This window comes from Rhizopus delemar, genomic scaffold, assembly GCF_000149305.1.
Source record: "Rhizopus delemar RA 99-880 supercont3.5 genomic scaffold, whole genome shotgun sequence".
Classification (NCBI taxonomy): domain Eukaryota; kingdom Fungi; phylum Mucoromycota; class Mucoromycetes; order Mucorales; family Rhizopodaceae; genus Rhizopus; species Rhizopus delemar.
In genome coordinates this window covers 595,622-608,313 of record NW_027137831.1, presented here as the reverse complement: position 1 = coordinate 608,313, position 12,692 = coordinate 595,622, and the positions used below count along the sequence as shown (strand labels likewise).

General features: G+C 35.6%; 7 protein-coding genes across 7 annotated transcripts; 4 read left to right on the top strand and 3 right to left on the bottom strand.

Moving 5' to 3' along the window:
- Positions 1-151: 151 nt before the first annotated feature.
- RO3G_06983 (uncharacterized protein) lies at positions 152-1,408 on the bottom strand (the record flags this gene model as incomplete). The annotated part of the gene is made up of 4 exons (XM_067661573.1): positions 152-349; positions 401-522; positions 583-1,074; positions 1,135-1,408. The coding sequence occupies 4 exons, from the start codon at positions 1,406-1,408 to the stop codon at positions 152-154; spliced, it is 1,086 nt and encodes a 361-aa protein (XP_067517674.1).
- A 783-nt stretch (positions 1,409-2,191) lies between these two features.
- Positions 2,192-3,429, bottom strand: RO3G_06982 (3-deoxy-7-phosphoheptulonate synthase; the record flags this gene model as incomplete). Its single annotated transcript, XM_067661572.1, has 4 exons — positions 2,192-2,915; positions 2,969-3,098; positions 3,175-3,307; positions 3,358-3,429. The coding sequence occupies 4 exons, from the start codon at positions 3,427-3,429 to the stop codon at positions 2,192-2,194; spliced, it is 1,059 nt and encodes a 352-aa protein (XP_067517673.1).
- Positions 3,430-4,625: 1,196 nt separating this feature from the next.
- On the top strand, positions 4,626-5,348 carry RO3G_06981 (40S ribosomal protein uS7; the record flags this gene model as incomplete). The annotated part of the gene is made up of 3 exons (XM_067661571.1): positions 4,626-4,817; positions 4,877-5,285; positions 5,338-5,348. 3 exons carry the CDS (start codon positions 4,626-4,628, stop codon positions 5,346-5,348), a joined length of 612 nt encoding a protein of 203 aa, XP_067517672.1.
- A 1,352-nt stretch (positions 5,349-6,700) lies between these two features.
- On the top strand, positions 6,701-8,080 carry RO3G_06980 (uncharacterized protein; the record flags this gene model as incomplete). Its single annotated transcript, XM_067661570.1, has 5 exons — positions 6,701-6,713; positions 6,771-7,342; positions 7,558-7,771; positions 7,842-8,009; positions 8,055-8,080. The coding sequence occupies 5 exons, from the start codon at positions 6,701-6,703 to the stop codon at positions 8,078-8,080; spliced, it is 993 nt and encodes a 330-aa protein (XP_067517671.1).
- Positions 8,081-8,641: 561 nt separating this feature from the next.
- RO3G_06979 (uncharacterized protein) lies at positions 8,642-9,176 on the top strand (the record flags this gene model as incomplete). The annotated part of the gene is made up of 2 exons (XM_067661569.1): positions 8,642-8,651; positions 8,680-9,176. The coding sequence occupies 2 exons, from the start codon at positions 8,642-8,644 to the stop codon at positions 9,174-9,176; spliced, it is 507 nt and encodes a 168-aa protein (XP_067517670.1).
- A 311-nt stretch (positions 9,177-9,487) lies between these two features.
- Positions 9,488-10,063, bottom strand: RO3G_06978 (60S ribosomal protein uL29; the record flags this gene model as incomplete). Its single annotated transcript, XM_067661568.1, has 3 exons — positions 9,488-9,719; positions 9,774-9,901; positions 10,037-10,063. 3 exons carry the CDS (start codon positions 10,061-10,063, stop codon positions 9,488-9,490), a joined length of 387 nt encoding a protein of 128 aa, XP_067517669.1.
- A 516-nt stretch (positions 10,064-10,579) lies between these two features.
- Positions 10,580-11,320, top strand: RO3G_06977 (uncharacterized protein; the record flags this gene model as incomplete). Its single annotated transcript, XM_067661567.1, has 1 exon — positions 10,580-11,320. The coding sequence occupies one exon, from the start codon at positions 10,580-10,582 to the stop codon at positions 11,318-11,320; it is 741 nt and encodes a 246-aa protein (XP_067517668.1).
- Between the last annotated feature and the right edge of the window lie 1,372 nt (positions 11,321-12,692).

The window sequence follows — 12,692 nt, the reverse complement described above, 5'->3', positions numbered from 1 at the left end:
AAATCTGTTTTCCATGTGGTTTTTGCATAATCAACAAGAATCAAAGAGACTAAAAAGGGAAAAATCCTTTTTTAATAGAAAAAAAAAAATATCCTGATTTTATAAATAAAACTCAATAGGTCAGGTTTAATAAAAAGGATAATTTCATTTTCTAATCAATAGACATAGCACTGTCTAAATTACTAGGTGCAATTGACTGAACATCAAATTCTTGTGCAAATGTATTTACAACAGCCGCATCAATATGGCTTTGTTTGCTAGAAGGTGGAACACTGTAAAATGGAATCTTTCCTCCATTCCAATCATTAAGTACGTGTCGTGCTGCTTGGTCTACATCTGGAATTCCGCCCTGAGATACACATGAAGGATGAGTAACTAGAAATCAAAGTATAAAGTTTACCTTTTTTAATTTTCCTCTTTGCTGTGCTAATAACACCAAGAATTCATGTACATTACTGAAAAATGATAAATTGTATGTTTTTCTTAATTGTTCAATACCACATTTTGATAAAATGACTTCCACTAAATACAATTTAGTTCAAGAGTCAGACTTTTTCTATTTTTTTTTTTTTTTGTTGTTACCTGGAGTGACTGGGTCTTCCAACAGTTCTACTTTAACACAATTTCTTAATGTAATTTCTGCTTCATTTTGATCGCCTTGTCCTTGTTGAGCAAATACGATACCAGGACAATCCAATAGCTTGATATTCTTGTCTAATGTAATCTGTTGAGCAACCTTCGTAAATCCTGGTGTTGCTCCGACACCACATACTCTGGATCTCTTGAGTGAGTTGATCACTGATGATTTTCCTACGTTAGGATAACCAATGATGCCTACTGTGATAGATGTCTTCAAGTTCAAATTTCGACAATAGTTCTTTAACAATTTAATTAAATCATCAGCACCCAAACATTCTGATGTATTCAAAAGACTTTCGCTCGCAGCATTTGTAGACACATTCGATTGCTTGAGTTTCTCACGCTGATGTTGAGTGGATGCCTTGAAAGCAATAGCTGGATATTCATTACGTAAATACTTGAGCCATTGATCTGCATTCTCTTTTGGTATTAAATCTATTCAAATAACATACGATTCAATTTGATGTCTCAAGGGGCAGTCAATATTCATATTACCAATCTTATTAAGAACAAAGACAATCTTCTTATTCAATCCACTATCCATAATCATACGTTCAACAGATCGAGTACGGGTACCAAGAGGATCACGCGCATCCAATACTTCCAGAATAACATCAGCATTTTCAATCACCTTTCTGAACTCACGATAATAAGCTTTCTTTGAATTGTCCTTTTGTCCGGTAGCTGCTGCGTCCTTGATCTCCTTTTCATCATCCTCTCCTATCTGCTGCTCAAATTCTTGACTTCTTTGCTCGGCTGTTTGTAACATGTTTAAAAAACTCAAATTTCTGTTTTTATTTTGCAAGTTTTGTCTTGCCAAGTCTTGTCGTTCTTTTGTATTGGCAATCTACACATTCATTATAATCTTTTTCCTTTTTCTTTCTTTCTCCACTCTCACCTTTTGTCTTTGATTTTCTTCTTTATTTTGTTTCTTTTGTTTGAAATTTGCAAAATTAGGTACACCTGGATCTTTCTTTATTTCTATTTAAATTAAGTAAAAAGTCAAAAATAATAATCTATTTACTTACTTGATCCACCTAAACGATTTGCATTTCTGTTTTGTTTACTCTCTAGTCATTAAGTAAATAATTAGCAAGCTTAAATTCTACTATTTTTTTTTGTTTGAATGATATATACTAATTCCTGCCATTATACGTTGTTGTAAAAAACCTCTCTCTCTTTTTTTTTTTTTTTTTTTTTTTGGTAATCAATTAAAAAAACACACCAGTCACAATGGCGGTGGCGAAGCTGGCATCTACTTTTTCAGCATTAAACAGATTTTTACTGATTGTATAAAAGATTGGGCGTGGATTTTTGTTGATAAACCAAGATGTTAGATCAGTACTTATAACCGTACAAATAAAGCTAATTTTTTTTTTTTTTTTTTGCAAATATGAAATAAAATGAAAGCATTCTGATAATTTCAAAGAAAAAATCCTTTTATTTTATTTTATTTTTTCTATGTAATGGTCATGTATAATGTTTGTAGATGTGTAAAGTGTGTATATGAACAAGGGAAGAGAATCTGGGAGACAAGTAAAAAGTATATCATTTACTTTCTAGCAGCACGTCTTGCCTTAATTGACTCAGCCAAACCGCTCAACATTTGTTCAGTTGTTTCAAAGTCTACACAAGCATCTGTGATGGAAACACCATATTTCAAAGCAGTGGGACCAGCCTCTGGCACACTTTGCTTACCCTCATTGATGTGTGATTCAATCATGACACCCACTAAGGAATCCTCACCAGCTGCGATTTGCTCACCAAGATTTTGACAGACCTTGGGTTGATTGCGGTGATCCTTGGAGGAGTTTCCGTGTGAACAATCAATCATGATGGTAGGTCTTAAACCAGCCTTTTCCATGGCTGCGCGAGCCTTTTGAACGTGTTCAGCAGAATAGTTGGGTCCATCATTAGATCCACGCAAGATGATGTGACAATCAGGGTTACCAGTGGTGTGAGTAATGCTTACTGTACCATTTTTGGTCACACCCAAAAAGTGATGAGGAGAAGAAGCAGATCCAATACCGTCAATGGCTACGCGTACATTACCATCGGTACCATTCTTGAAACCCACAGGGAAAGAGACACCTGAGGCTAATTCTCTGTGAAGTTGGGATTCAGTTGTACGTGCACCAATGGCTCCCCAAGACATCAAGTCGGCAAGATATTGAGGTGAGATGGTATCCAATAATTCGACGGCGACAGGCATGCCCATGTTTGTAAGATCACAAAGAAGCTTACGACCCACACGAAGACCTTTGTTAATATTGTAACTATTCTCTTTTAGTTAACGTCACGAAAAAAGAAACAGGTTTTTCTTCTTTACCTATTATCAATATCAGGATCATTGATAAGACCCTTCCAACCAACAGTTGTTCTAGGCTTTTCAAAATAGGCACGCATAATAATCAAAAGTTCACCCTTAAGATTCTCCTTGACCTTTAATAATCTTTGACCTATTTTGACAGAAAATTTTTTTAAATTTAGTTGATCCCAAAATCAAGAGTATTTGTCTATGTTTTTTGAACTTACAGTATTCTTTAGCAGCTTCGGTATCATGAATAGAACAAGGACCAACGATGACAATCAAACGATCATCTTTACCTTGAAGAATATCAGAACATTCTTTACGTGCTTGCTTTACTGTTGCTTGAGTAGATTCAGACTATATTTCTTTTAGTATTTATTTCTCAAATTAAAAGACAATATTCTTACAGCAGGAAATTCTTCTTGCAAGAAAGCAGGTGTTAATAAAGCGTTATAGCCTGTAATACGGACGTCTTCCATGTTTTATATAAAAAATCAATACAAATAAAAAAAAAAAAAGAGTATGAAAGCGATATCAAGTTCATATAAAGAAAAAAAAATCTTGAAAAGCAGTCTTTTTTTTATTCCCAATCAAATGACTCATGCACACTCATTATGTAATACACCGCAAAAACAATTTTATTGTGACCTTCATGCACATTTAGCAAGTTCGGTTCAATTACCGCTTACAGCCTACGCCAGTTGAAATCCACCAAAATTTGCACATGTCAATTTGATCAGTGTAACCATCACGTCAAATCGACTTTTTTTTTTTCATGTCTCTTTTGCTTCCTTCTTCTTTTTAGTAATTTTAATAATGGATTTCGAAAACAATAGTGGAAATTAGCCTAATTTAGCTCCTTTGAGATTCATTTTATTTTGAATGTTCTTAATAACAACTGTATTTAAGCTTAAAGTAAAATTCATTTAGTACTTAAAAAAAGAATTCTAGTAAATCATCATGGGCTTATTTCATATATTTAACTTGTAGGTTTTGGACTTGATTTTATTAAACATTTGTCACTTTTAGTATAAAATCAATGTCTTTCAGTCTTTTTGACTTTAAAACTTTATTTTAAATAAAGTTGAAAAAGAACCTAATAGAATACAGACGCTTATTATTCAACTCTGTGTATGATTCTTATGAGCTTATTTTATGTAGTTCACTATGAAATTTGCTTTTAAATCCTTCACAAATAATTTTTATTTTTCTTTTGTTAGCATATTATTTGAGCCATGAATTAGTTTTCTAAAAGTGTTTACTTTTTATCTTAATCTATACTCTTTCACAGTGAACACCATGTTGTCAATTAAAACAACTAGAATTGTTTTCATTTCTTCCTGTTTTGGCTTTGCCTATAGTAGACAATTACAAAGTATATAATTGCAAGTCAGACATCGGAGATTCATTTAGTCTCTAGGTGGAAAGCAAATGGATTCACAAGTGAAAGATCCTCCTCTTTTTTCGTAAATAACAGGTAAAGAGAAACAATAGTGTATTCATCTAAATGATATCCTTACTGATCTATCCTTCTTCATACTTTATCATACACCAATATTTCAATTTAAACTTTTTTTCAACATATTTCATTTTTATATCCAATATACACCTTTATCCATCCATCCATCCATCCATCCCATCCATCATTTTTATTACAACCATACTATAGACCATCATGCCTGCCTTAGGTTTACCCGCTCATGTCAGCGCTTCCGCTGATGGTACTCGTAAATTGTTCAACAAATGGTCTTATGAAGATGTCGAAGTTAAGGACATTTCTCTCCAAGACTACATTCAAATCCGCCAACAAGTTTACTTGCCCCACACCGCCGGTCGTTTCGCTGTCAAGCGTTTCCGTAAGGCTCAGGTAAAGCGAAAGAGACACAAATCATATGGAATGAAGCATTAAATAAATTTGCATTTTAGTGCCCCATCGTTGAACGTTTAACCAATGCTTTGATGATGACTGGTCGTAACAACGGTAAGAAGCTCATGGCTGCTCGTATCGTTCAACACGCTTTTGAAATCATCAACTTGTTGACTGACGCTAACCCTGTCCAAATCCTCGTTGATGCCATCATCAACTGTGGTCCTCGTGAAGACTCTACTCGTATCGGTTCTCAAGGTACCGTCCGTCGTCAAGCCGTTGATGTTTCTCCTCTCCGTCGTGTCAACCAAGCTATCTCTTTGTTGACCGTTGGTACTCGTGAATCCGCTTTCCGTAACGTCAAGACCGTTGCTGAATGTCTTGCTGACGAATTGATCAACGCTGCTAAGGGTTCTGCTAACTCTTATGCTATTAAGAAGAAGGATGAACTTGAACGTGTTGCCAAGTGTAAGTCACTGAACGTTTGCTTTGCTGTATACTCATTATCTCTCTTTTATAGCCAACCGATAAATGGTTTTCTTCACATTTTTTGCACAACAAGGGTCTTTTTCATGTACACTTTTTTTTATTCTATATTAAAAAAGAATTATAAACCAAAGTTCTGTCTTGTTTCTGTGTACAGTGCTTACCATGCCATTTTACAATTTTATATTAAAAAAAGGGAGCAGAAGCTTTACATCCGTTTGTTGTTATGTCGATTCTCAAATTGCGACTTCATGTCGAATCAATGCTTTTTTGTATGTATCTAGGCCATTATTTTATACTGGTGGATATTTATTTGTAATTTCATTTCTCATTCCAATATGCAGTAAACTAGAATATTGAACAATACATTCTCTTGTAATTGATACATGTAAACAATTCTTCAAGTTAAAAAATAGATTAATATAGTTCCAAGACTTTCATGTCATCACACTATAGTAGCAATTAAAATTGTCGAGGAAGAAGTCTACTGCAAGTCTGATTATCCTCATCTTGTTTTACTTGAGAATGGATATCGAAATAGGCAAGCGGTGACCAGCAAGTTCAACAGTTTTCTGAATCCAATGAAATTATATTAAAAAGTGAAAAAAGATAGAGTTTATTGAAAGTATTAGAAAGGACCCATTTAACACCATACGCATATAACTGCGGCTTTTGATATTTAATGAACCAATTTAATACTATGCTCTTTAATGCCACTGGGCTACTCAAACAAGTTATATCACGTATTCTTCATCGAGCAGAACACTCATCAGTCCTACTAATCGTAGAAACTTTGTCATTACCACCAAGCATATATACCACCTATTAACCCTGAGTGTCAGCTTCATATACATCACCTACTCAATGACGATTAACAATTCTCGCAATATAAATCCTCTTTTGCAATCAAAGATATTCTGGCACACTGTATATATCTTCCACCTTCACTTGATAACCAAACCATTGCAGAAATACTTGATGTACTACCAAAAACCATCTCACATACCAACCAAACCATTTTATGTGGTAGCTTTAATACCAGAATGGGAGATTACACTGACAATCACAACTCAAACTCTAAAGGAAATTAACTGTGCAGCTGTATTCAACGAAACAACCTGATTGTGCGGAATTCAAGGCTATGCTTTGGTCAATCTACTTGCATGACATGTCAGGGCAGTGGCATAATAGACTATTCCTTAAGTAGTAATGAATTAAATAACCTTTGTTTAGTAATAAGAAGCGACCTGTCATTAGATTTCAACCACAAATTGATGTCCTTAGGTTTGTATATTCCGGAAACCATGACAGGTAGTCCGGGAGAAAAGCGAATCACTTGGAGGCTTGGTAGACTAAAAAGTCCCAAGATATTCAAGCAATACATAAAAGAATTCAAAATGACAACTCAAAGTATATTAAAGATATATATAATAACAATTGCTGCTTCACTACGAGACCATTAAACAGCAACGACGTACATTGAGCAATTTATCAGACAGCTTTGTCAAGCAATTTATCACTCCTTGGACACAAGCTGCGGACGACAATTACAACCAGTGGAACCACTGAAGGACTTTTGGACAGAGGATATGCAAAAGGCCTACGAGTACCGAGAAAGATGTTACCGTAAGTGGCGAAAAGCTCAAGGACTCAGCAAACTGAAATATTGGCTCAAACATCAAGAGGCTCGTGCAGCTCTACGGCGACTTATTCAAAAGAAGCGCAAAGAAAACTGGGAACATTTCTGTCAACAGTTGACATCTAGTCAATATGCAAAAGCAATTGCCAAATTCAGTCGTATAAGAAAACGAAGAACAATAAGCCCAACATTTTCAACAATGGAAGGACCCAAGCATTCAGCTGACACAATGGCGAGACATCTTGAAAACGTATACTCTAAAGAAGCTACACAGGGAATGCAAAGGTCCGAAATCAGTTCAGATAGCTTACCATTTGAATTCGTTTGCCCAATCGCACTGACGAATATCCTATCAGTCATTCAATCACTCCCTTCTAACAATGCTTCTGGCGTTGACCATGTAAAAAACGAGATACTTTTCCTCATTCAACATCTTCTTGCACCAATCTTACTATCCCTGTTCCAATTATGCTGGAAGTAGTCCTGTATTCCCGAAAGTTGACATATGGCTCAAGTAGTATCCATTCACAAGAAAGGTACTCCAACAGAGCCTGGAAATTTTAAATACTTGCAGCTCCAAATAATTGGGACAGTTTTCTGATAAGTTGAAACAAGCTTTCCAAGTACGAAAATGACATGCCGAGATACTATAAAGACTACTTTCAAAGAACATTAGAAGAATCAGATCATCTTTTTGAATTCTGCGGATTCAAGTCTGTACCTTTCAGATCTCATGATTATCAAGGACGTCAGAGAGCCAATGATGAGATGGCAAATATTTTTATCGATGGTGGTGAGGAATACAATAAAAGAAAAGGAAACAGACAAGGTGAAGCAGAAGGAGAAGAAAATCAAGAAGATTTAAAAAGCATAAAAAATAAAAGAAATATTTGGAAAAGAGGGTACTGTGAAAAATGTATTAAAAAGGAAGGCTATCCGTCGTTGGTTGCCCACAGAATTTAAGCAATCCAAAGTCTTACCATTGATAATGTTTGGTGATGGAATGAAGAAGAAGGATAGTGTTTGCATGAAAAAAGTCCTCTCTAGTACCACTAATGTTTTGTACAGTAAACTACTTGAGCGACAAAAACAAATACAATGTGCATTGGTAGATATAAATGAATACACGACTCATTAATCTGAAATAAATTTGCAACGGCTGTTGTACAAGAAAGCTAGAAAGAAAAAGATTAGAGCATGAAGGAAAGCTGACCAATAGTATTCTGGACTGTAAAACTAGCAGAATACTTTGGTAACGAGACATTAATGCGAGCAAGGATATGCTTGATATTGCAAATTCTGCTTTCAAAAACAAAGGGAGTCTGGATGCTTTTACAAAAAAAAAAGAAAAAGAAAAAGAAAAAGAAAAAACATCGCTGTGGAGGAAGCAGTTTCTCTTTCAGAGATTTAGATATTTACATCGTGATGGTAGGTTCATAACAAGATGGTTCATAATCTCATAGAAAGTACCAATTTATGATTATCATCGAATTATCTCAATTTTCTATTTCTCTTTCCTCAATTATTTTACATTTTTCTCAAATACTTGGAAAGTACAGTAGCAGTTCCAACCTGCTACCCCACATCAAGCAGCATTTTGGCCAGCCGCAATGGCATAAGCTTTCGAAAACAGTACTATGACAGCGTTGCTCACTGTTAGGTGACACTCTCAGTGCTCGTTCCTTTAAGGCCGTCAAACATGGGTTCCTGTAAGTCAGCCTTTACAAAAGCAATCAGCTCCTCACTCTAATCTGCTCTCTCTTTGTCATCCTTCTTTATACTTGGATCTTATACTTTGGCTTTCCAGGTTCTACTCTGAAATTAGCAGATGTATCCGTTGGAGACTTGATTGGTTGCCTGGTAGCCATCCAAAGCCCTGCCCCAAGCATCCTGACAGCTCTCTTTCCAAGAAACATGCTATACAATATCTCGGTATGCTCCAAATGTTACAAGTGCCGATCACTATTGAAAATCCCTCGCCTTTCCTTTTGAACTTATTACCCACTCGCAAACCACGCTCCTTTCGATCTGCTTCCCCTTGCTTTTCCCATTGGTCCACCATATGTTTGATTCTTTTTGAGCTCAATCATCTTCATCATCAAAAAATTGTCTCTCTCACATCCTCTCTTTCCTGGAAAACGACTCTTGGATTGATTGCTTCAGAACTCATACTGGCGGCTATGACACGTCTTTCCCTTCTTACTCGTTTGTTTTCTTACTTTTTTCGTCCTTGATCTCAAAAGGAGATTTTTCGATCCCCTTTCATTCTTTTTTGATCCTGCTTGGGCGATTAAGATGTATTAAAGCCACCGTGCGCTCACTTAAGTTTTTTTAATATAAATAAACAAATTTAATCGTAGCAATTCCAAAGATTTACTAATGAAAATCAATATAATCTCAAGCTGAGGTTAAATTTCTGCTGTGTATTTTTACAAAACTGTAGGTTGACATATTAAGCACTGTATGCATAAAGACTGACGAGAAAGACTTTTATTTTTGTACAACTTTTATTATTATTATGTTTCAAAGACAGAAATTGGATTATCTAAGCCTTGACAGCGTACTTGCGAAGAGGGAAGTGAGCTTCCTTCTTTTGTTGACGGAGGGTCTTCTTGGACTTTTCAAAAGGAGTCAAAGCTCTACGCATGGCACGGGTCTTCTTAACACGAAGATCCAAAGGAACGTACTTCTTCTTGTGGTAGAAGAGAGCAAGTTGTTCACGTTGAGTTTGGTTGATAACAGTCAAGACACGAGCAACATTCTTACGGGCTTCACCACTAATAAATAATGCTTAGCTTGCCGCACACCTTTTTTTTAGTCGAGATACTTACATTTCTTGGCTTTTACCGCCAGCGACCTTTTGGACACGGACATTAGCAAGAGCTTGCTTTTGTTCATCAAGAATTTTCAAGAGTTCAGCCTTGTTCTTGTTACGGAGTTCGAATGCCTTGACGATAGCCTAGTCAAGCACAAAATTAGTTACCATTCATAAAATAATGATAGAAGCAATCCATAAACATCCGTATAAACATTTTCTAACGTTGCATAAAATAAATACATATAGCTCTTTAGCTTTTCTCGAATGTATTCATACTGTTCCAGTGTTCTCTTTGTCGCTCATGTTACAACAGAGCGATCGACTTTTTTTCATTTAAATTAGATTTTATGATTTTTTAATTCACCCATTTCATGTCTAATTTTTAAGCGTACTTTGTCTTTTTTTTATAGTAGCTTTTTTATGGTCAACGTATTTATTTTCTCTTCTCTTCTTCAATAACATGATGAATGGATGGATGGATGGATGGATTGCTTCATCTATGCTACATTTACCATTTGTAAGACCGGTGATAATTTAAAGGGAAGGGGTTACTTAGATCACTTTTCTTTATTCCATTTGTACTGGATTTTTTAAAATGATTCGCTCATTTAAATTCTCACTCAGATTGCTAAAATTGATTCGCTCAAATTCGCATTCATTACTTCTTTTTCTTTACTACTATAAGGGGAACTGGTTATTTTATACTTTAAAACTCTTTTGCTTCCTGGTGATCGTACATCACATTCCCGCTTCAAGATTCCTCTCAACGTCTATCCTGATTCGGTTTGTCCAATCAAAAAAAATAGTGACCTTGCTGCCATGTTAAGGCAATGTAGCTTGATAATTTGGGGCAAAGTTCCTATGCAGCACAGACATTATTTTGAGGCTGTCGGTAGAAATTTGCAAGACATTTGCTCAAATTTCGAATCGCTCTTTGGTGGTATTCCTGTTGTCTTGGGAGGTGAATTTGCCCAAATTGGACCTGTTGTCAAGCATGGTCAACGCCATCGTATAGTCGAAACTTTATTAGCAAAATCGATAGAAATTTGGCCAAATCTAAAAAAGCTCAAGCTCACAGAAAACATGCGCCTATCTGGTAGTAACCCTATTGACCAATCATTTTCACAATGGATTGGTAGTTTATCTTACAATTCCCTTCTTAATGGAAAAATATTCTTGCCACATTATGTTGCGCAATATCACTCTCTTACCACGTTTGTCGATTCAATTTATCCAAAAGAAATTATGGAGCAAACTTTAGATCCTGAATTTTTTCAAGAAAGGGCTATTACCGCACCAAAAAATGATTTAGTGGATGAGATCAATAGATATGTTTTAGACCAATTGCCTGACAACAAAACTTCATTGTTTGCTGTTGATCGCATTACTCAAGAAGACTCAACTGGCTCTGAGGACCGCCAAATGCCTACTGAATGCCTTCAAAGCTTAAATCCTCACGGACTGCCCCCTTCTGTTTTAGAATTAAAAGTTGAAATGCCTGTCATGATATTAAGAAATATCAATGCAGAAAAAGGTTTATGCAATGGCACACTGTCTTGAGTATTGGCGAATTTCTTTTGAAAGTAAAACTACCAGGTGTTGATGGCCGTGTTGAAGTAATTCCACGTTTCACTTTGACTAGAAAGCAGTTTCCTGTAAGACCCTCATTTGCAATTACTATCAACAAATCACAAGGGCAATCACTTAAACTTGTTGGAGTTGATCTTTGCTTACCCGTTTTTACTCATGGCCAGCTATATGTCGCCTTATCAAGAGTAGCATCTGTGTCTGGACTTTCTGTATTGCTTAATCAAAAAAAACGACGTCAATTCAACAAAGACTGAAAATATTGTTTATCCTGAACTTTTACTTTGCTAATATCACAACGATAATCCCATTCAATTTACATCTGATTATTATATATATAACTTTTTTCTTACTGTTAAAACACACATGTCGCCTTATAAACAATATTATTATTATTATTACCAATAACATTGCATTTTATTAACGCTCAATTAATTGATGTGGGCGTGTGGATGGTGGGTGGTGGGGGGGAAGCCAGAATCCGAGCCGACAGGCGATGACGGCCGTTAAGCGAGCATAGCTGTAAACATTAATATTTAGCCGTGGAAAGAAAAGTATAAATACCCTCATATTTTTAACTTGAATAAAGGACAACCTGCTTTGAGTGTCACTTATTTTTATATTTTCTGATTGACTTTGTACTTTTTTATATTATAAAACCCCAAATATCCCAGTACTCATGAAGTAGCCAATGATACCACTCCCATTGTGTGTAATTGAGGTAAGTCTGCCATTAGCCAAGCGTTGACTCCAAAGGGTTATATCGTGTGAATAAATTCAAATTTGCAAGATATTACCACAATGAATAGAGCATGAATCATCGGTAAACAAACCTATTCTTGCATTAAATTCGCCACAAAATACAACTAATGTTGTACTATGGAGAGCTTGAGAACGAAGTACCAATACTTCTTGAATTGAAGTGTGATCCAAAGATGATAGGAGGTAGAGACAATGAACGTGAATTTTTAATACTATAAATGAAAGGGTAAGTTTGTCTAGTACAGGATGGTCATGAATAATATGATGAACTAGAAAGGGACAGAAAAAATTAACTAATAGAGTGAACTCAAGGCTTCCATGAAACGGAAACGATTTGATGGGTTGATCATAAGTATGGAATTGTTGCCAGGAAGTAGGGTATTGATTAGGAGCAACTGATCAAGTTTCTGTTACTAGTAGTATGACCAGTTGTAATAAGAGAGGTAGCTTGTTTAAGTAAACCGATAGCGTTAAACAGAGAAATGGAAAGGGTTGACATTATTGATCAGCAGAACTGTCAGAGGAGTTCTCTTATAGCATGTCCGCGTCCTCATCTGAGCAAAAAATTTCAATAACATTATTA